This window comes from Aptenodytes patagonicus, chromosome 3 (genome assembly GCF_965638725.1).
Source record: "Aptenodytes patagonicus chromosome 3, bAptPat1.pri.cur, whole genome shotgun sequence".
In the NCBI taxonomy this organism is placed as follows: Eukaryota; Metazoa; Chordata; class Aves; order Sphenisciformes; family Spheniscidae; genus Aptenodytes; species Aptenodytes patagonicus.
Genome location: NC_134951.1, coordinates 74,365,385 through 74,386,571, shown reverse-complemented (window position 1 = coordinate 74,386,571; position 21,187 = coordinate 74,365,385). Strand labels below are relative to the sequence as shown.

General features: G+C 39.3%; 1 protein-coding gene across 1 annotated transcript in view; it reads left to right on the top strand.

The window, feature by feature from the left end:
- Positions 1-209: 209 nt before the first annotated feature.
- The window catches only part of ESR1 (estrogen receptor 1), a 115,463-nt gene continuing 94,485 nt past the window's right edge, over positions 210-21,187 (top strand). The window contains exon 1 of the mRNA XM_076333839.1: positions 210-674. Coding sequence (XP_076189954.1) covers positions 247-674 — 428 coding nt within the window. The 5' untranslated portion in view covers positions 210-246. The remainder of the gene's footprint in view (positions 675-21,187) is intronic.

Below are 21,187 nucleotides of genomic sequence, written 5' to 3'. Positions count from 1 at the left end.
CCTAAAAGTTAGAGAGAGGGAGAGGGAGAGAGAGAGAATGTGCGTTTTCAGTGCTCACTCTGCATTTGTTTGTATCCTCCTTCTTGCGGAGATTAGAGGAATACCTGTGTAGTGCTGCTTTATTATGATTTCTGCTGAGCCTCAGAATAGGTTCTGGTGTTTTTTTTAGGTGGAGTGCCAGCTGCCGATCTCGCTGTTGACAGTAAAAGCAGATATGTTCCTTGCTCACTGCCATTAGCACTGACCATGACCCTTCACACCAAAACCTCTGGAGTTACCCTGCTGCACCAGATTCAAGGCACTGAACTGGAGACGCTGAGCAGACCTCAGCTGAAGATTCCCCTGGAAAGATCGCTCAGCGACATGTACGTGGAGAGCAACAAGACAGGCGTTTTTAACTACCCAGAAGGAGCCACTTACGATTTTGGTACTACGGCTCCAGTGTACGGCTCTACTACTCTCAGTTATGCCCCTACTTCTGAATCTTTTGGGTCCAGCAGTCTGGCAGGATTTCACTCGCTGAACAATGTCCCACCAAGCCCAGTGGTGTTCTTGCAAACGGCGCCCCAGCTGTCACCCTTCATCCATCATCACAGCCAACAGGTACCCTATTACCTTGAAAACGAACAGGGCAGCTTTGGGATGAGGGAAGCTGCTCCTCCAGCCTTCTACAGGTAAATGCTACAGATAATTTTTCTTTCTTCTTTAAGCGGATGAACTGAGAAAATTAGAATGCGGAAATCTGTATGCCCTAATCTTTTCTTTTTGTGTAAAGGACCATGTGATTTGATTGAATCGTCCACGATATCTAGACCATAAAAAATACTGTTGAATAAAACAAAACTGTAATTCACGGCTCACTGTGACTGTAAGCTGTAAATTTTGAAAACTGTACATAAATGAGAAACAAATTGGATAACGAGTATAAATGCTTCCTGGGAAAACATGAAATCATAATTGATTAAAGAATGGCGAGCGACGTCCCTGTTGTAATATATTAGAATACTGTCTGAAGTATACTAAAAAGACTTCCACCATCACACATTTCTGGGTGTGAGTGGTTGTTCAGCTCTTAGCTGGTAGTAAGAGCATTTTTCTCCTCTGGCTTCCTATACAGTGTGAGAAGTAGCTTATATAGGAAGTAGTTCAGAAGGACAATATCCTTCCTAATCAAACTGTTAGGGTTGACTCAGTGACAGTATTTCAGTCAGTAACCACCTTCATGAGCTATCCTAAGAGCTGCGTACATATTAACCTGCATTTTTCATTGGAGGGTGATATATATTAACCATAAATCTGGCATGCTGCACTTCAAAAGATAAGGTTTTTTGGGTTTTTGTATTTTTGTCCCTCAATAGAAGTTGGTTTTTTTTTTTGTCTGGAACAGAAAGATAAAAGTATCTTTGAAGGGGGGAAATAATTTTCCTTGGTTTAAATATTGATTTTCAGTTTTGAAAACATTTACGTAATTTTTTAAGTAAGTGGTAGAAATTGATAGAACTGTAGCTTCCAGGAAAATATAGTCATACACACCAATACCCACACTGTTAATGTTTGTGCAGTGTTAATAGCATAGTTTTGCATCGGCTTATTATACTGGGCTTCAGTGAATCAAAGTGAACAGTTAGATGTAATTTTTTTTTTAAACTCTGTCTGTATCTCTTTATTTGAGAGATACAGGTGAGTTTGCTAGAAATGGAACGACTATGAAAAAAATAAAAGCAAGTTATTTTTTCCCTGTTGAAGGCCAGGCTCTACCAGACTTATTTGCACAATATAACATGTTACTGTGAACAGCATTGTGTGTTCTTAAAGACAGTCTAACTCAGCCCAACTAAGAATATGGTAGCAGAATCTGGTCCAAAAAAACAGATGGTGATTGCACTTTTCACAAATGATTAATCAGTTTTGGGGAGCAGATGGAATAAGGACTGGTGAAATGATGGATAATCGTTATGTCAGACTGTCCAATACAGTGATCTGTTAATTGAATTAGTTCAAACAAAATGCATTTTAGTGCAACCAAATACAGTACCTCTAGGAAGAGTGAATACATGTCAGAGCATAAAGGTCTTGAATGATTACCAGTGACTTGGGAATGAAACTGCACTTTGTGCTTGATTAAAGGGTTTTTTTTTCACATGAACGTCCAGTGCAAACCTATGGTGAAAAGTGTGTAAGTGACCTTAGATATGTAAACAGTGGAGTATTGAGTTTGTGAAGTTGAAATACACAGGCAGAAAATGTACTATAGACGGGGTATTTTACTTCAGGAGGAATCAAAACCAAGAATGACCTGGAAATAGAAGTTGAACTATGGAAATAACGTCCGTTTATTTTTAAACAGTGAATTGAGGTGAGACAATTCAAAATAAAATTAATGTACTTTTTTAGTTTAACTACTGGAGCAAACATGTAAGGTCAGTGCTGGATTCCCCATTTCCTGACATTTCTCATCAAGGATGGGTGTCACCCTTGAAGATGTGTTTTAGCCATGTGCAATTGATGAGGCTTAATGCAGCAGTAATTAGGTGAATTTATGATCTTGGATGTGCAGGTGGTTTATCTGCATACAGTGTTCTACAAATGATTTAATGACCCCTTCCAGCCATAATTCTGTAAAGCGCATCTTATGTGGTAGTAAGAAATGTGTATCAAAGTGCTTGCTATGATTATCTTTTGTTAACAGGCATAGTACTCTTGGAATTAAATTGATAAAAGCTTTGGGTTTTTTTTTATTTTCATTTTTGCAGGATTGTATTTACAGAGTTATCACCCTCACAACATTAAATATTAGGTCTTTATTCTTGTGTTTTGGCACAAATCCAATCACCGATAGTCTGTTAAAAATAATTTGAATAGGTGTTCAGTGTCTCGGAAATATTTAAATATCTAATCATGGGGTTTAAGAAGAAGTTCTTTAAAAAATATTGTAATGCATGAATTTCCAATTTGCTTTATTCATTTGGCTAATCTCATTGGTTTCAATTGGGTTATGGGAGAAAAGAGAGCATGGGGCAGTGTAAACTGGCAATGAATAAATTGATGTTGGAGATTGGAAGATGTCTAACTACCAAAATGGTGAGTCTCTGGAACAACCTACCAGTAGATTTGGTAAAGGCAAAAATTCTCAAACCAAAAGCCTGAACAAAATTTAAAATGGATCATGATCAGTTTATGATATGGCTGCCTGCTTCTATAATAAGTAATGTAACCTAAGACCCAGAAAGACTCCTCTGCAATTCTCATTTACCTTTCTGTGTAACAGAATTGTGCTGTTTGGCTTGTAAGACAAAAATATTTGCATTGCATCATCCTGTTATACTCTGGATTTGAGATGCAGATGCTGCATTTGATGATACAAGTGGCTAGGACAATAAATAATCATTGTAGGTTGGAGCTGAAATTATATTCTGTTAATACTTGGATAAAATGTTAAAAATCTTCACTCACAAGACTCAAAACTTACTATATGTGATAAGGAAAACTTCTAATGTCAATTTGATTTTGTCAGTAAGTATTCAAAATCGTGCTAACTACAGACACATATGTAGTTACATGTGTATTAATTCTGAAGTTATATTTTATTTCTGTCAAATAGTGTTTCCTTTTCCAAAAGGCTTTGTCTCTTACTGCAAGATAATAACAGGCTTCTAGATCTAGCTGCAGAACATATTGATACATAAGGAAAAGAATGATTTTGTAAAGAATACAAAAAATTTACCCATCGTCTCCTTTCTGGAGTCTCTAAATCATGGAACATCAGAATTTGAGAAAAAAGAAGGGGCTTAGTTAATTGAAATTGTGCTGTCTTTAGCTTGACCCCTTTTATGTCTGACCTTGTGGCTGTTTTTATAGGGAGCCAAACTAAAATACCTTTCCCTTATCTTACAATGTCTGTATCTGCCAGTAAAAGGGAGAAAACATAGCGCTGGCTATGTTTTTAATTCTCTTCAAATCTCACTTATATTTTATTTTCTCAATCATTTTTATAGTGGGTTTTTTTATTAAATGCTGATTAGTAGTTGATTATTATTACAGGAAATCTTGTATTCATGGATATTACAGTAATTAATTGAAAGATTTCTTTTGTTCTTAACTATTAAATTTGAGTTCTGGTTATTTCTGGTTATCCCCTTGTGCTTTTCGGCAGGTTTTTGTTCATTCAGGGAAACAACAAGCAGCCTTTCAGTAGCTAATTTACCTCAGTAAATTCCTACAGACAACAGCAAAGATGAATCCTTTTTGTTCTGCCAGTGTGTGATGTTCCTGTGTCACCCCACTGAGTTTGCACTTCTCAGATCTGAAGTAAAATCGTGCCTGTATTTCAGGTTCTCTGTAGCCTGTGTTTGGTGCTGCTTCCAAATTTGGCCAAAAACCGTGTAAAAATGGACTGCACCTACCAGCTACCTGACAAGGGAGTTGTCTGTCAGTTTGTAGTGAGTGACAGAGGCAGGGCAAATCAGTGTACAAACAGAAATACAGATGAAAAATCATTCATTTCTCCCTTACTTATAGTGGCTAGTTTGTGAGTATCTTCTAGTACCTCAGGCTCTAGGTTTAGATTAATATAATAAAGTATTTATTTAGCTTTAGTCCCAATTATCATACTGAAATTGACTCTGAATCATTTTAAACCTGTTGTTCCAATCAATATGATCACAGCTTTAATTTTTAATGCTTGCTAAATTTGAGAATGATTACAAATGTAGATTGATCCCTCTTCTGCTGTAATTCATAAATCCATCAGTCTGAAAAATAGTTACTTAACCTAATGTGTATTTTTTTACCTTGTCTGATTCATTATGAATCTTTCTAGCTCTTCATGCTGAGTTCTAAACAAAGTGTTTTTTTCCAAATTTTAAAATTAAAAGAATGTTACAATGAATGCAAAATTCAAAGATTTTTTTTTAATGCGGCATGAGGTATTCCTTAACATGAAGGAGTACTGTGTAATGTAGTGTTTTGTTTGGGTTTTTTTGTTGTTGTTTATTTTTCTCTAAAGCATCAATCTGTTCTAAGGTCCCCTCTCGAACGCAGTTCAAGTGTTCAGGCAGTTTCTTGAACACTCGGAGTGTTCCTGTTTTCAGAGCTTGTGCTGATATCCCTGACAATTTTACAGCAATAGATGACTGTAATGAAAGAGACAGGAAAACATGGAATTATCCTATCTCATGGAAGTGTTGTAAAGATAAACCTGTTAATGTTCTGAGATACTCACACATGACAATTATGAGGGACTTGTACATACCAGCTTTGCTGTTTCTGCAGTTCTTCTCAGGGAATGTGCTGATGTGGATCCTGCTGCAAGTGTACTTGCACCATAAAGTCACCAAGCCATATTTTTGAGGAGCACATGTGTTCTGTGCCTCCTTGCGCCCCTGAATAAGGCCAGGCAGCAGTGGAAAGGGGTGAAGGAGCTGTGATGCTTCCTCATTATCCTCCTTTCTGCCAAGGTAGGGACATGAATCTTGCCTGCTCTCTCAGAGCTTCCTTTCCAACTTCTTTCCTTTTCTTCACTTCTTTAGCAGATGTATTTTTTGTGTAAACCACAGACTCAGGAAGTGCTCCATATACCAAGTCCTTTCCACGTGGATTTAAAACTTGTGGTTAAAACCATGTTTGTTCAGGCAGCCCGTGTGGATGGGGTTCATCTGATTAAATATAGACGCCTAGGGCTTGATTCAGTTTTCCACTAATTAGGCATCTGGTGCTATTTGAGAGGCCGTAAGGTCAGATGGGCCTAGCAGATATGACACAGGACCTACTGTGCAGCTATACCTTTCTGGAGTAGGAGGTGGGTGTCAGTGAGGGTCATCACCTAGGACACCTCAAATGGCATGCGGCATGGACAACAGCATCAAACCTTCACATGGACTCCCTTAGTCTATGGAGACACAGAAAGAGGCACTGTGAACACACACATTGTCCCTTTCTAAGGTGTCTGATTAAAATAGGCCAGGTGCATTAGGCTCTGCAAGGGCGAGTTTCTCTTTCTAGACTATGAAAGATGGCTGAAGTGACTCATTTTGGTACAGATATCTACTGAATGAAGGTGAATGCCCAGTGATGTTGAAAGTTACATGAAATGAATCCCACCCATACATCTCCTGTTTCTAAAGAGTCAAAGTGGTCAACATCTGTAATCTCCCTTCAGATAGACACTGCACTATGTCCCTTGGGAGGAAGATGGGGAATTGACTCTGTGTCATTGGCCTTGATCACTCTTGCTCTGAGGCTATTGAAACAACAAACACTGCTGGCCATATCTGCTCTGATAGGGAAGGCATTAGTTGCTGGCACCAGTTCCTTCAGCAATTACAAAGTGAACATCAAATGCCAGCATTTTTTTATTAAACCAACAAGAAAGGCTGACTAGAGCTAAGGCATAGCTCCAAACAAACACAGAGGAGAAGAGCCCTGCAAGTGAAGTCCATCCACTTCTAAAAAATTGAGATTTTGATAATTTAATATTGTTGACAATGAAACACTGAAACTAATCATGGACTCCCTGGTCTGTCTGCAGGGAGTTTTCTGTTATCTATTCAGGCATCAGAACTGAGATTAGAGCAGAGATACTGTCCTTCAACATTCTCATTTAAAGTGTTGCTTTCATTGCATTCATTACGGGGGCTGTTTGGAAAATTGGCTGTACAGAGAGAAGTCACATCTGAGGTTGTGCACTATCCCTATGTATTTGGGTGGCCTTTCCAGTGAACTGCAACAGGTCATTGTTTACCACAGCTCATTAGGAACCCTGATCAATGTGACACTGGGCAAGGCAAGGCACTTCTGCTTTTCTGCCAAGCTCAGATTCCAGCTGCTGGGAGGGTTCTTACATCATCTGACTCAAGATATTCCTTCTTCTGGTGCAAGACTATGAACGCGTGAGATACTGCTTGCCAGATTTAACCTACCACATACTTACAGTGATAGCTGTTAGAGACAAGAAGATCATAAATCTGCAGGATAATCTTCTTCCTTGACAAGATACTGATAACAATATTGGATTCAGGAGTGATCAGGGCATTTTATTTTAACCTTTTACTAGAAAAAGAAAATATGGTCCTCAGAAAACAAGGAGCTTAAATATGACTGTCCTAAACATAAAGCCTGTTTGATAGATGTACGTAACAGTTTCAGTGGTCTTCCAACCATTGCAGTGACAGTCTTAACTAATGACACTACTGCCAGGATCTATATAAATAAGATGCGTCCCTTTTCTTCACTGCATGGAAGCCATTAGTAAAAGTAAAAAATAACGGTAGAGGTTGAAAGTCAGAAGTAACTAAGAAGGCTTCTTAAACAAGCAGTTGGTGACTAACCGTGAACAGCTGTGCATGTAACCACTTCACATCCAGTGGGTGGAATTTCAGTCTACAATGACTGTTCAAGAGTGCAGTCCATCTTGAATCAGACAACATGGGTGGAATATGTCACATTCTGTTTCCACGTGCTGCTCTCTCACAACACTGCCAACTGTCAAAACTTACCTCCGCAGGACCCAGGAAGCAGCATCTGTGTAGAGTAACTGTTGAATGCCACAGTGGAGAGCCTTCCTCTCCCTTTGAGGATGACACACCAGTGAGCGTCTAGGCAACACTGGGCTGCATTTAATGCCCATGCATTTCACTTCCCATTCATAAACTATGCGAGTAAGCAGTGTATTTTTCCGTCTTGATCATCGTATCCAAATAGGGAAACTGCTTTTAAATGATTTTCTAGGGAAAAACTGTATTTGTCCTTTGAAGATTTTTTCAGTGTCTCATCAATCTGTGGTGCAAATGTCCAATTCAATTGCAACTTCCAGTCTTCCCTCCCTCTTATTTTATTACTTGCTATCATGCAGAAACACTGCTTTGATCACTGCAACCTACTTCAGTACTGATTTGTGCTGCTAAGACATGACTATGGAAAACTTTCTAGGATCCTACAAAGGGGGCGTCAAAGCTATGAAGAAAGGGGAAAGGAAATTTACTGCAACACAGGAAAAGTCTCAGCTCATGCTAAATAAAAATAGTTAGGAAGATGCTGTGCAGAAAGCAGCAGCTGCAGAAGAAGATGTGGCATAAAATTTAGGCCCCAAATCTTAAATCACAAAACTGGGAAACTCATAATACACTTTCCAGATAGCCTCCACTGCCGTTTTTACGTGTAGCCCTGTTAAAATTGGAATATCTAATACCTACTGCTTTCTGTCTATTTCCCTTTTTCTTTTAATTTTTTTCACTTTAAATGTAATTCCGGTTTGTGAGACAAGATCTATTCATTCATAAATCCATGAAAAATATTCCATTTTTTAGAAACTTACTTTTTTTTTCCTCTTCAAGTTGATCTGTAAACGGAAGCTTAGAAGGTGCTAACTCTAAAAATCGTCATTTAATTTTACTGTTGAAGACAAGTACTATAAAATCTGATCTTTGGCAAAAATAAAATGTCACATAATACCTTGTCATCTGTGTTTTCAGTTTACAAAGCTAGTAAGCATTTTTAAAACATTTGTTTTGCTGACCTATCTTCATCAAGCGGTATCTAGTTATTATTCAGTAACTTGTATCAGCTGGTGTCTAAAGAAAATTAATTCAAATAAGCGTTCCCTGCTTTGGTTATTAGTTACAACTTGAACTTGACAGTAAGATCCCTGTTTCAAATTACATATCACAGAATCCTTGTATCCAGGAAACTGTAGCGGTGGCAAAGAATACTATGGTTGAGAGTGTGCACCAAATCTAGGTATCTTTGGGGAGCTAATATGTCAAAGAACAACTTTGTTTGCTTCCATTCTGCAGTAAAATGATACTCCTTCAGCCAAACTGATAAACACAAGCAAGGAAAAATGTGTATTTTGCCAACATATGAGCCACCATAGCACATTTATTACCTTCCAATAGTTTTGCATGATTTGGATTATTTAGAACATATAGGTTGAAAAATATTTATAGCTTTGTCTTGCCATGCTATGAGAAATACAATCCTAATTTTCATCTACAAGGGTATCAATAAGACAGAAAGCATGCAAATCCTGGAGATGGTGGTTCAGCAGAGTATTAAAAATCTGAGAGCATTCTAATTAGGTTCATGGAGAAAGGTGGTGAGATAGAAACCCATATAAAATAACATAGCTGAAAATTTTAATGGCAACAATATCAGAACCAGTACAATTGTAAGAGGCATGTATTAAGAGTATCTATCAGGCATATTGCAGCTTAAGAAGTCAAACATTGCTAAAGCAGGTTGCACATTGATAAGCTGTTGCTATTACTATTTCTTCTTGATCCAAGCAATAAAAAACCCAAACAAAGTGGAAATAAATCTGATTCTGCAGAGAAATTTTTAAACACCCTGGCGTAAAACTCCACTTTATTTATAGACAGTTCTAGTAACACTGCTTATTATTAAGTCTGCCTAGGTTCTCTGCTCTTCTTTGGTTACTTATGTTGTCCAGCTTTGGCTCACATTTTCAGTGTTAGATGATTGTTTCAGGTAATTTTTTTTTTTAGCATTTTGACAAAAAATGGCTCAAGTTTCTAAGTATCATGAAGGGAAAAGAAAATTTTGCTATACTCACGCAGAAAAAACCCAAAACTTTTTCATTGGCCAGCCTAGACACCTTTGTATTATAGATATAGCTCTGATATTTGGTAGTGTGGGAATGCTGTCAAATCAGCGTTATTTTTGTTTGATTTTCCCCAGAAAACCTCCTCAAATTTAAGCTACAAACTCTTGAAGCATCTCACTATTCACAGTGGGAATTTGTTTGCGTTTGATAGCTAAATTAGATGAAATTTCATCTGCCATGCATGCTCCATCCTCTCTCAGTGATTATATATTGACTTGACTGTAAAAGCACCCTTCTCTGACAAAACTTGCGAGGTTGCTTCATCGCACAGCTGCATGGCTTTTGAACAGGACTGTCTCTGCAATTATTACTGTGGGCTGAGACAAGTTACTGAGAGATGAGAATCACAGAGTAATACAAGTTTGAAAGGGCCTCTGGAGATTACCTGGTCAACATCTGCTCAAAGCAGGACTAACTTCAAAGTTAGGTGAGGTTGATCAGGCCCTTATCCTGTTGAGTTTTGTAGATATCCAGGAATGGAGACTCCACATCCACACAGGACGATCTGTTACAGTGCTGAACCACTCTCGCTGTGAAAAACTTTTTCCTAATGTATAATCACAATATTCTTTGCCCAAAGTTGTGTCAGACGTCTCTCATCCTTTCACTGTGTGCCTCCAAGAAGAGTCCGGCTCTGTCTCCTTTAAAGTCTCCCATTATATAGTTGAAGACAGCAATAAAATCCTGCCTTAGCCTTCTCTTCTGAAGACTAAACAAATTCAGTGCTCTCAGCATCTCGTCATATGTCATTTGTTCCAGCCCCCTCCTCATCTTGGTGGCTGTCCACTGGACTTGCTCCAGTTTGTCAAAGACTGTCTTGAGCTTGGAAGCCCCAAACTGGAAGCAGTCTTGCAAGTGCCAAGGAAAGGGGAACAAGCTCTGCTCTCAGCCTCCTGTCTACATTTATGTTAGTACAGCCCAGGATGTGTTTGGCTTTCCTTGCTGCCACGGCACACTGCTGACTCCTGTTCAACTTGTCCACCAGCACCCGCAGGCCATTCTCTGCAGAGCTGCTTTCCAGCCCCTTCTGTATTTCTGCAGGGGGTTATTCCATCCCAGGTGCATGGCTCTGCATTTTTCAGTGTTGAACTTCAAGAGATTCCTGTTGGGCCATTTCTCCAGCCTGTTGAGGTTCCTCTGATTGGCAGCTTTGCTTTGCAGCATATCCACCACTCTGCATGCCCCCTCCCCCCCAGTTTGGTATTGGTCATTAACTTGCTAGGGGTGCAATTTCTCCCTTCATCCCTGTTAATGAGATATTCACCTCAGTATTGATTGCACAGGAATGCTACTAGTACCTGGCCAAATTTGAACTGCTGATAAAAACCTGTTGAGACTAGCAGCCCAGTCATTTTCCACCCACCTTATAGTTTGTCTGTGCAGGCCATACCTCAGTACGCTGGGAAGAAGAAAAATGGTCTCTTCTGCTTTTAGCATCTTTCTGCTTCATCTGTGTTAGTTCTAAAGAGTCTGGCAAAAGTCACACCAGCAAAATGCAGTAAAAAACTAAGCTTGCAGGATAGGAAGATGGGACGAGGAGTAAATAAAGGTGGTCTCGCTGAAGAACAGAATGGGGCCAGTGAAGAAATCTGGTGGGTCTGGTAAGGTAGAAACTTTGAATCTCTGGTGAGGTGCTGTAGCAAGCTGTTGTGAACATGGATGAAGAAAAGAGGGAGTGCTCTAGTAGGAGAAAGTAGATATTGTATAAGGACCTGGAAGAGTTTGGGGTGGACCAGAAAAGTAAAGTTGAAGGAGAAACTCCAGAAGAAGACTGAGCTGGAGATAAAGAGTGCAATTTAAAGGTACTCGGGGACTGAGACTTGGACTGGGGACAGGGGCTATAAACAGGACTGAAACAGAGCAAATGCATGTTGCAGAGCATGGGGAAATAAAAAGGCTGACAGGGAGAAACAGGGAACATGGAGCTAGGCCTGTGTAGAACAATCTTCCAACAGATATGTGCAACTGTTGCATTTTATTCCCCTGTCTATTACAGATTTACCCAGAAGGTAGTTGATTAGCCTGGCTGTTGGTTCGTTCAATAGCCCAAGTGGCAGAGATTGGTGCTGTAGATATGGCTTCCATCACTCCTGAAACACCTGCTGCCACTCAGAAGGACTCAATGAGATCCTGTTTTGGGTGTTGATTGTTTAATTTCTTTAAAGCCTTGATATTTCTCACGTGCATAGAGAAAATATAATGAAGTTACATCAGTAAGATTGTAACATCAGCCTTCCCAAAGCTGAAACATGCCAGAACTAAATTTGTGTGCATATATCTTTTTCTCTCTCTGCCTAATGTGCTAACAGTGAAGTGATGATACCACCACTTTACCACAGAGGACCCCTATGAATAAACATTCATTGGTGTCTGTGAGGTGCCCAAATGTTATAATGAAGAGTGCTATTGAAAATCACATGTGGAAAATTGACGAGACTGTTTTCAGAGCAGGCTTGAATAAGAAAGAAGACATGAGGCTACATATGAGCAAGGGTAAAAACATTCAAAATATTGAGTAGGTGCTCAGTCAGTGGGTATGATTTTGGAAACTAACAATGGTATTACTAAACACAGTATCTGAAATGGAACAAAAATGGTTTACAGGCTTGTTAAATGCACATACCCAGCATTTTTCTCGGAAAAAATACAGCATAAATATATTTCCACTTCAGTCCTTATATGGAATTGTATGTTCAGTTACCTTTCATTTATTTATTTCATAGGTAGATAAGGGATGACTGCACAGAAGCAATGAGTTAATGCACTAGTTTTTCATGTTCTCTAATTTGCTTCTGACATGAACTCTGAGATATGATGCTCAGTTCATCCTATTCCTTACTTAATATGAAGGATTTTGCTGGTTTCATTTCAGCAAAGCACTGAAGATCTTACTCTTCAGAGGGAGAGATGTGTTTCAGTACAAAAATCAGTATATAAGCAAACATTAAATGCTGTCTGTACCCCTTTTTTTTTCAAAAGCATTTAAGAAAATTACCTAGGCCAAGACTGCCTTTTCAAGAAGATCTAAAATGTTGCTGTATGGCTAGCACCAGCTTCTTTATTATTTATTAAATGGCAGCATTAGGTATTAATAGCTTCAAGCTGTTTTCGTATATGACCCATTTTCTGACTCATACGTGCCTTGTTTCTTCTCTCTCTAATTCACTTTATTGTCAATAAATGTGGATCTGTCTGCAAATGGCAAGCAACCCAAAAGCTGCATTGCCTAAGAGACTGGCCCTGCTTCTGTGCTATCCCTCCAGGTTGTTCCAGAACTAAAACCCAGGAGAGCAGAGCAAAATGAGTTGTCTTGTTTATTACAGGGGAGATACGGTAAGAAATAAGTGAGAACAGGTCTCCAACAGCTCCACTTCATGACTTCTGACGAGAGCCATGTTTAGGTCACGTATCAGCCTAAAATGAATGGAGTCTGGAGGTGGTCTTTGTATGGTAGACTTGATACCAGATTACTTGGGGGAAGTCTCCTTGTCCCAGAGAAATTCCTCAGGTCTGTGTCTGCCAGCTACTTGGTCCTTTTCTGATGACATCAAGGGGCAAATTTTAAAAAATAAGGACAAGGTCTGTGTCCTATGGCCAATTTTGAATCCCAGATTCAAAATCAGAGTTTTCATTGCAACTTTATCTCTCTAAGTGTGAGAGATGTTCAAGGCTGTTTTTGTGAGAACTGAGACTCCTTAAAAAGTGTAATGCTAGACATAAGTTAATCCAACTAAAATATGCCAAGTAGAAATAAAAAAAGAAATATGGATCTAATGGAGAGGCAGTAAAGTATTTCAGTGCTTAATAAATCTCAAATCACTAGCTTTACTGTACACCTTAGTCATCTCAGCATAGTCAAGCAATGGAGGTTTAATTTACTGCATACTGTGAATCATTACGTGGGAATCACTACAGAAATGTTTAGAACAGGTATTTCTGCAACTGGGAAATGAATGTAGTCTGCTGTCCAGGTTTTTTGTCTGTGTTAGGCTCTACACTAAAATTGCCATGGTGAACAATTAATTGAGGAGCTCCTTTTATTCCTTAGATTCCCATTTCGGTACTGTCAACACTCTCAAGCTATTTTCTTTGCCTGTTTAATCCTTGGATGTTCTGAGGATGTGAGGTGCTATGTTTCTACCATTAGGCGTGTGCACAGCTGCTGTATAGGAGGAGCAAGTCTTGTACAAGATGATGCAGTACAAAAATTAATTTATACTTGCAGTCAGAGGTTCTGAGATAAGATTGAAGTTCAGTACAGATTCAGATACACAGAAGATCAGATATTAATCCTCATAGTGTTAGCTGAAGTCTAATACTGAACAGAATTAGCACCCCACTAGAGAAGAGTAATTCCTATTGAATATGATTTTGCATAGATCTAATCTATAAGCCCATTTCAACTGTATTTTCTGACCAAATGAATTTATAATAATAAGAGCATACTAAATCCATAACAAAAGATTGAACTATTGTGATTCATTAATTTAGCAAGGCTACCTTATTACGTCCTTGTAGTTACTACAGAGTATTTTTGAGGGGAATTGATGGATTTTAAAGGAGAAATAAAATATTTCATTAGGAATCTTGTTGCTAAGCTTGAAATGACCATTTTTTTTTTTTTTTTTCAAAATAGTAATAACAATTGCTTAAGCTTTTAGGACAAAACTTGAGTCAGTTCAATTTCTTGTCTGAGACCATGCCCTTTTGCTTTTTGCATCTGCACATATCTCTCAAGGGGTTTAGCTGAATTCCATCTGACAAGTTCAGAAAAATATCTCCTGTCTCCCTAAACAAGACAGAACCCAAACCATTTGTTAGAAGGTGCTTTGAATATGAATCGAATCTGAACCAAAACCTACTTGCAGGTACCTGTTCATACACTGTAAGTTCAACAAGCGTTGATGCCTGTTGTGTTTGGTGGATTTTTGTGGGTCTGCAGAGCTGCCTCATATCAGGGGTGAGATGCTCTTTATCTCTCTTTTCCTATGTCTTTTTCTCATCTCCTGACTCACTAGCATGTGCAGCAAGCAAGCCTTCTCTTACACATCATGTTGCAGAGTTACGTGTACTTACCTTTTCAGAGCCTGCTGCTGTGCGTACACTTGCACCATTGTTCAATTCCTGTGGGATGTGTGCTCCAGAGCGTGGAGCTGGGGAGGAGCTGAGCTCTTGGGTAGGAATGCAAAAGGTTTTCCACATTTTATCAGCAAGTGAAAACAGGAATCAAGAATATGTCTCGTGTGACAGTTCGCTCTGGGATTTGTGGTGCAGTGCTGAGGCTGGAGAATGAAGACGCAATGAAGACATATTCAGCCAGAATCTCTGCACTGTTGGCTTATCTTTCCATTTTACGTATGATACTTTCCAAGATAACCTGATTGAAACTGGTTTTGGATTCTGGATTTGGCGACAGACTGTTGTTGGTTAGAATTATTTAGCTTGGTGATCTGTAAATCTATATAAATATGTATGTGAAATCAAGTGACTATGGTGTCAAGCTTGGATATCTAATGCTACATGCTTGAATTAAAAAAAAAAGTACCTGAGATGCTAGATGGAGCCATATGAAGAAAGACAGTACAATTTTAAAACTGTTATTGACGTTTCAAAATATTTTTATTAAGGTTAGAACAACATTAAAACCAAAGCAGAAGTAAATCAAAGAATAGAGACCTTTTGGCAATAATTCAAATATGGACCTATTTGTCTTACAGAATACTTTTGATATACTTTTGAATACATGGACTGTTTGAAAATCAGGTGTTAATTTTGGTCATATTTATACCACAGTAAGCCTAGCCGAGAGCCTGGTGTTGTGTCCTAACCTGCTGCTCATTCAGATCTTTTTCTGGAAGAGTAATGTCTGAAATACGGAGTGTTGGAAACTTCTGGAACCATTTTGGTGTGAGGAAATGCAAAATCTGTTAGGTTGTTTTGAAGAAAGGTGAGCCATAGCTGCTGGTTACTGCTCAGTCCTAATGCCACGAGGGGCTGAGTGGCAGTGAGCAGATCCTGCCAGCCGTCCCAGAGCAGAGGTGAGGAGGGATGTGCTGCAGTCAGCCGCCAGCCTCAGCTCCACTAAGCTGCTGCTTTCCTGTTGAGGCTTGCGCTGGACCATGGTGGGTTAGTAGGTTTGCTGTGACAAGCTTAGTGCAGCATCCACTTCCAACATTCAACTGTATGCAGCAGGGAATATTTTGGTTAGAAATGAGTAAATAGATGGTTTTTCTGCCCTAGGTAGCCATTAGAGAATATTATGCAACAAAGAGAAGTTGAATCCTGGGTGGTTTTTTTTCCCTTTCATTTATAAGAAGCATGCATACCTGCAAAAGGAAAAAAAAGTAAGATTCAGCAGGGGTTCCTTGTGTCTAGTACACTGGTATTATGTGTGTCCCATGGGAACAGATAATAATATGTTTTTAAATGTCATGACAGAAGTGCGGCTGCTGTGTCCGTAATACTGTACAGTTAATTCTGTGTGAATTTGTCCATTTAATGGACTTTTTCCTTCCTTTGTAATTTATAGGGCAGGGAGCAATTACTGCCTACCAACAATAAAAAGTGAGAAGATTAATGAGATGCTATGTTGTGGCACCTCTGAAGCACTTGAGCTTATTCTCTGTTGCTACGAGGAATAAGAAATGACACAAACAGATGACATGGATTTGCCAAAACAAAATGCAACTTTTTAATGTCTTGAAACAAAATTATCACCAACACAAAAGGCAAGTGTATAGATTTCTCACAGACCTAATTTCCCACACATTGCTGTGTAAGTTACCCCAAAAATATGTCAACAAGCAGTTTTGCAAACACATTATTATGTGCAGTTGGCTATTTGAATGTATTTCCTACCTTTCATGAGCCATGTTCTCCTTCCTTACTATTGATTGCATATTCAGCATATGCAAATTTATCTGTGAACATTATCTGAATAATTTAGGTACTTTGGGATAATTTAGATAAAGTAGATATGTAAAACTTACTATTTACTATTTGGTTAGTACTGATGATTGAGACACCTGCACATGAAGAAAGACAGAAAGATCTGCAGTCTACAGGCAGGAAAGACAAGATACAGAGGAATGAGGACAAGAACACAGTCCAGTTTTTCAATCTGCTATTTTAATACTTTATACCGTTGTAATGTAACCGTTAGTCTGATCAACTGAAAGCTGCCACTGAAAGAGTTCTTCCCCTGTCACATTTCTGGTCACGATTCCTGTGCCTGCATTAGTAAGCCAATGTGACCACACAGTTGGGCTCCTTCCTTCTTCACCCTGCATTTTCTGGCCTCCTCCCTTGCCTCAAGTCTTGTGACTGTGTGTTGAATAACATTAATTTGCTACGCTGGGCCTAAGTGTCTATGGCCAGAAATGAAGGGAGAGCAATACTGCCCGGTCTGGAAGCAGTTTGCAATTACTGCTGCTTGGGCATAAAGAAAAATGACAGCCTTTGTAGCCTTTAACACTAAATTTTCAGAAGTGATGTCTAAGGGTTATTTAGAGAGGTGCTGAACACTTACGGCTCTCCTTGAAGGGAAGGAGAGCTGTAGGATCTAAGAAATTTAAAATCAGTTTGAAAATGAGTTTGGTGGGGGTGTCTCAAATTGTATCCTTTATATAACAACCTGTTCAGGTTCTATTTCTTATTAATTTTATTTTCTATTTCTTACACTTTCAACTATATTTTTAGTGTACGTAATTTTCTGTTTCTAGAGATCCTCTATGGCAAATGTAATAGATAAGTGATGTTTTATTTCACTGTGTGTCAACAGGGCCTGGCCTTATAAAGCTAGCACACACCTAACAACTAGGCTACATGGCATTGCCAGACTTCACTGCTCTGTTTCAAACTCTAACATGTTTACCACATGGTTTACTGTTCATTAATATTCAAAGAATGAATTGGCATGAAAGTATGAGTCCGGTACCTCAGCTGGAGCAATGTTTCCCCACAAACTACCCAGATTTTGTGAGGCATCATATTTCTGTGCATCCGTCTTTCCTCCATTTTGACTGAAAGGACAAACTAAAGCATGCTACTTTGAGGTCTGTGTCTTCCCTACTAGGGTCCAGACCTCTCAGGGCTGAAACTTAGCAAAATTTGTTATTAATTTTTCTTAACAGAGGAAGAAGAGTATGTAACAAGCTACAAAGCACAGGTATTCTGTTGGCCCGACAGCACTAGGGTGCTGTGAATACTTTTAGCAGCCCAACTCTGCAGGTGAAATGCAGCCCTTCTTGTATGCAATGACTGGTCGGTGTGATGTGTTTTCAGAGTGGCTATTTGCCTTCTGTCATGCTTTTGTCACCTGTCCTTTGATTGGTAACACTCAGCCATGTGCTTTTGAACCATCCGTTACACTTGTTATGCTTTCAAGCATATGACTTTCAAGTCATATTTGAATTTCTGGGATGCATATTCCTTGTACATGGGCATCAGCTAGGACTGGTGCGTCTGTCTTTTCAGCTGTTAATCAGGTGTCGCACCACAACATGCAGTGTACCAGTCTTGGACTGGCTTTCATCTGCTGCTGTTACTGCAGGCTAGCCGTGGCCTGCAAGGAAGTTAATCTGCTCGTATTACTGGGATTGCGCGGGTCCCATGTACTAGTAGTTTGGTTTGATGAAACTGGCTTAAGCACAAATGGGTCCGTATGTTTAGGAACTCTTCTTTTCTTTCACTGGGCCCTAGACTGTGCACTGTTAGTCCAAGGACTGTAGAGGCTCTGTTCCTAGGGTTTACTGTTTTGGGGCAAGAACAAGGAGCGGTGGATAAATCACATCTTCGGGGCAAGTACACAAGCATTTTTACATGCAGGTGTCAGATTTTCCCAAATGCCTAGTTCCTTCCCTGCTGCCCATATCGTGTCTTTGGGCTTGGCACCTCTGCCTAGTCTTTTTCCTGTATTCTTGCTAGCAGCTGGCGTAGAGTGCCTTGTAGATGGCCTGGGTACTCTTTGGGAGAAGATTTTTGTCTCTTCTCTGTGCTTTATATCAGTTGGTTCAAGAGGTCTGCATGCACTTTGATGAACTTAAAAGCATTACTTTAAGTAGTCTTTTATTTCACCAGGGTTTATTTTCCCGTGGCCTAGAGCCCTCTGATTTCTTTGTTGGGACCATATGTGGCTGTACCAGTGTTTTGTTTCAAAAGTGTATTTTCAAATGCAGCATACCCCTTAAAGCTACATTTTCAGTTTAAAATGTCATTTTAAAGAAAAATAGCCATTTGAAATGATAGATTGGTTTAGCTTGGAATTTTTGAAACAATGATATCTAAATTGTAATGTCGTGTTATACAGTCTGCATTCCTATTTAACATATTTTTTGAGGTTGGTGTAAAGGAGAACATTTATATCTTTCAATCATTTTTCTTTAAAAACGTCTTGTTTAATGTTGGTCATTGAAAGATTTTCCTAGGAATTTAATGAAGCTTTGGGTAATTGGTTAAACTGCAGTCTTAATGTGTGCATCTGAAATATTTGGAAAGAGGGCTTGCCCAAGACTAAAAGGAACACATGAGCCCATAAAAGTCCTATAAAGGCATGGTGAAGGAAGATTTATGACTGATTCCTGTGTTTTTGCTGGCATTTACCTTTGAAATAGTCTGGAGGTAAGTGTAAGAATCTGACAGCACTTCCTGAAACACCCTTTTCCAATCTGTTGAGTGCATTTAACCTTTTCCTTTCAGATGGTAGGATTGTGCTAGTTTATCTGAACGTTAGAAAAGAAAAAAACCAGCCTAGTGACTGAGTAATTCTGAAGGAAGTTCACTAGGAACAGTGAAACCCGGAGCAAAGACAACTTCTGGATCTGTTACATTCTTATATGAAAGGCTGAACTTCAGCTTTTTCACAAAAGCCATGTTTTAATTCTAAGACTCATATAAGAAATGCAGTGGTACAACTTTTCAACTTAGTCTTTGAGGCTTAGCATAACTTTAATGGAGACAAGGGCGACTAGATATTTCTAAAAGTGTGAAAGCTGTAGCGGATATACACCAGAGATTGTCAGCTGAAGCTGGCCTTTTGTTTTTTCCATGCTTCCAGCTTTTCAAACATTTTATTCTTCATATTGTTTACACTGAAGTGAGATGTTCTGCGTCCACACTTCCAGAGTGTTTGCCTGCCGGGCCCTCCACTTTGACACACTTGCGGTCACAGCTGATGGCCACACTCAGGCCCCTGTTGCTTCTGTCCCCAGAGCCATACAGCCATGCACCAACTCAGTATTGCTGCCAGAAAATCATGTCTGTGCGGTGCCCGGAGGCACTTTGTCCGTCAGCAGCATTTTCATCAAATTTGGCATGTTTTTAGACAGTGGATTAAGGTGTTTCCTCAGATTATATGGCTCTATACACTAGTGTCTGTGGGATTGCCTTACTGAATGAGATAGGCGGTGTCGGAGACAAATAGTGCCCGGCCAAAACTGTGCCTGGCAGGAGGTAGAAATGGGCACAGAAACCCTGAGCTAGTTGGCTGATCATTATTTTGGATGCCAAGGAACTGGATCAAAATATTTATTTCACTGGTATTGTTCCTTAAGGAGTAGGAGGATCATCCAGTGAGAAGGGATTCAAAAGATACATCAAAACAATAACTTGCAGAGATTTTACTCCAAAGATAAAATAGTACTATTAATTTTTAAATAAGCAGATGGTATCTGCCAGTTGTTAAAAGCAGCAGAGATCTGTAAATGGGCCACTTGAAATGTAAGTATGTAAGAGAACATTTTTCTAGTGCTGCTTACCACAACAGAATCTGAAACATTAAATATTTCTCAAATTCACTAAGGGTCAGTGCAGTGCCCAGCCTTTGGGAAGGAGAAATCTAATGCACAAGTACAATAACTGGGGAATTACTGAGTAGGGAAAAGAATTGCAGAATAAAAAATAATCTAAGGGGTAGAGAAGATCATAAGCTAAATACAAGTCAGCAGAGTAATCTTTTGCAGAAAAGGCAAATTTTATTCTCTGAACAGAAAAACAGATGAACAGGTCAATATGCTGTTTTAGGAGAGACTGGCAAGGCCTCTTTCAGAGTTTTATGCCCACTAAGGGCAAGCAAAGTCCTTATGAGATCAGCAAGAGGATGGGAGAATTGGAGAGGAGACTCTGGAAGGAAGGCTGGAGGCTGAGAGATGGCGTAGCAGGAACCTTACAAAGGGAAAATGTGTACTAAGAGCGCAGCAACTGAATTGTTCTCCAGGCTAACTGGAAATAGCTGAGGACAAATGAGCTTAATTTCCAGCAGAGAGGACTTAGGCTGGACATTAGGTAGTGAAGCAGCAAACAGTCCACAGAGAGAGGCTTAATCACTGGAAATGTAAGGGCAAGTTGAAACAAGTTCCTGTGGGGCAGGTCTAGATATATAGTCTTTTAAGCAATACTCTGTCCTTGCTTTACTGAATGGTAGTATATAGTGATGGCAGAGTATGTAATTTCTGTAGGTCTGTTTATGTCACTTTCACATCAAGACTGCAGGGCAGTTTGACTACTGATAGAGGTAGCAGCAACTTCTGCACCAGGTTAACCCTGCAGAACTGTCCCTCTGGATGTGTCTGT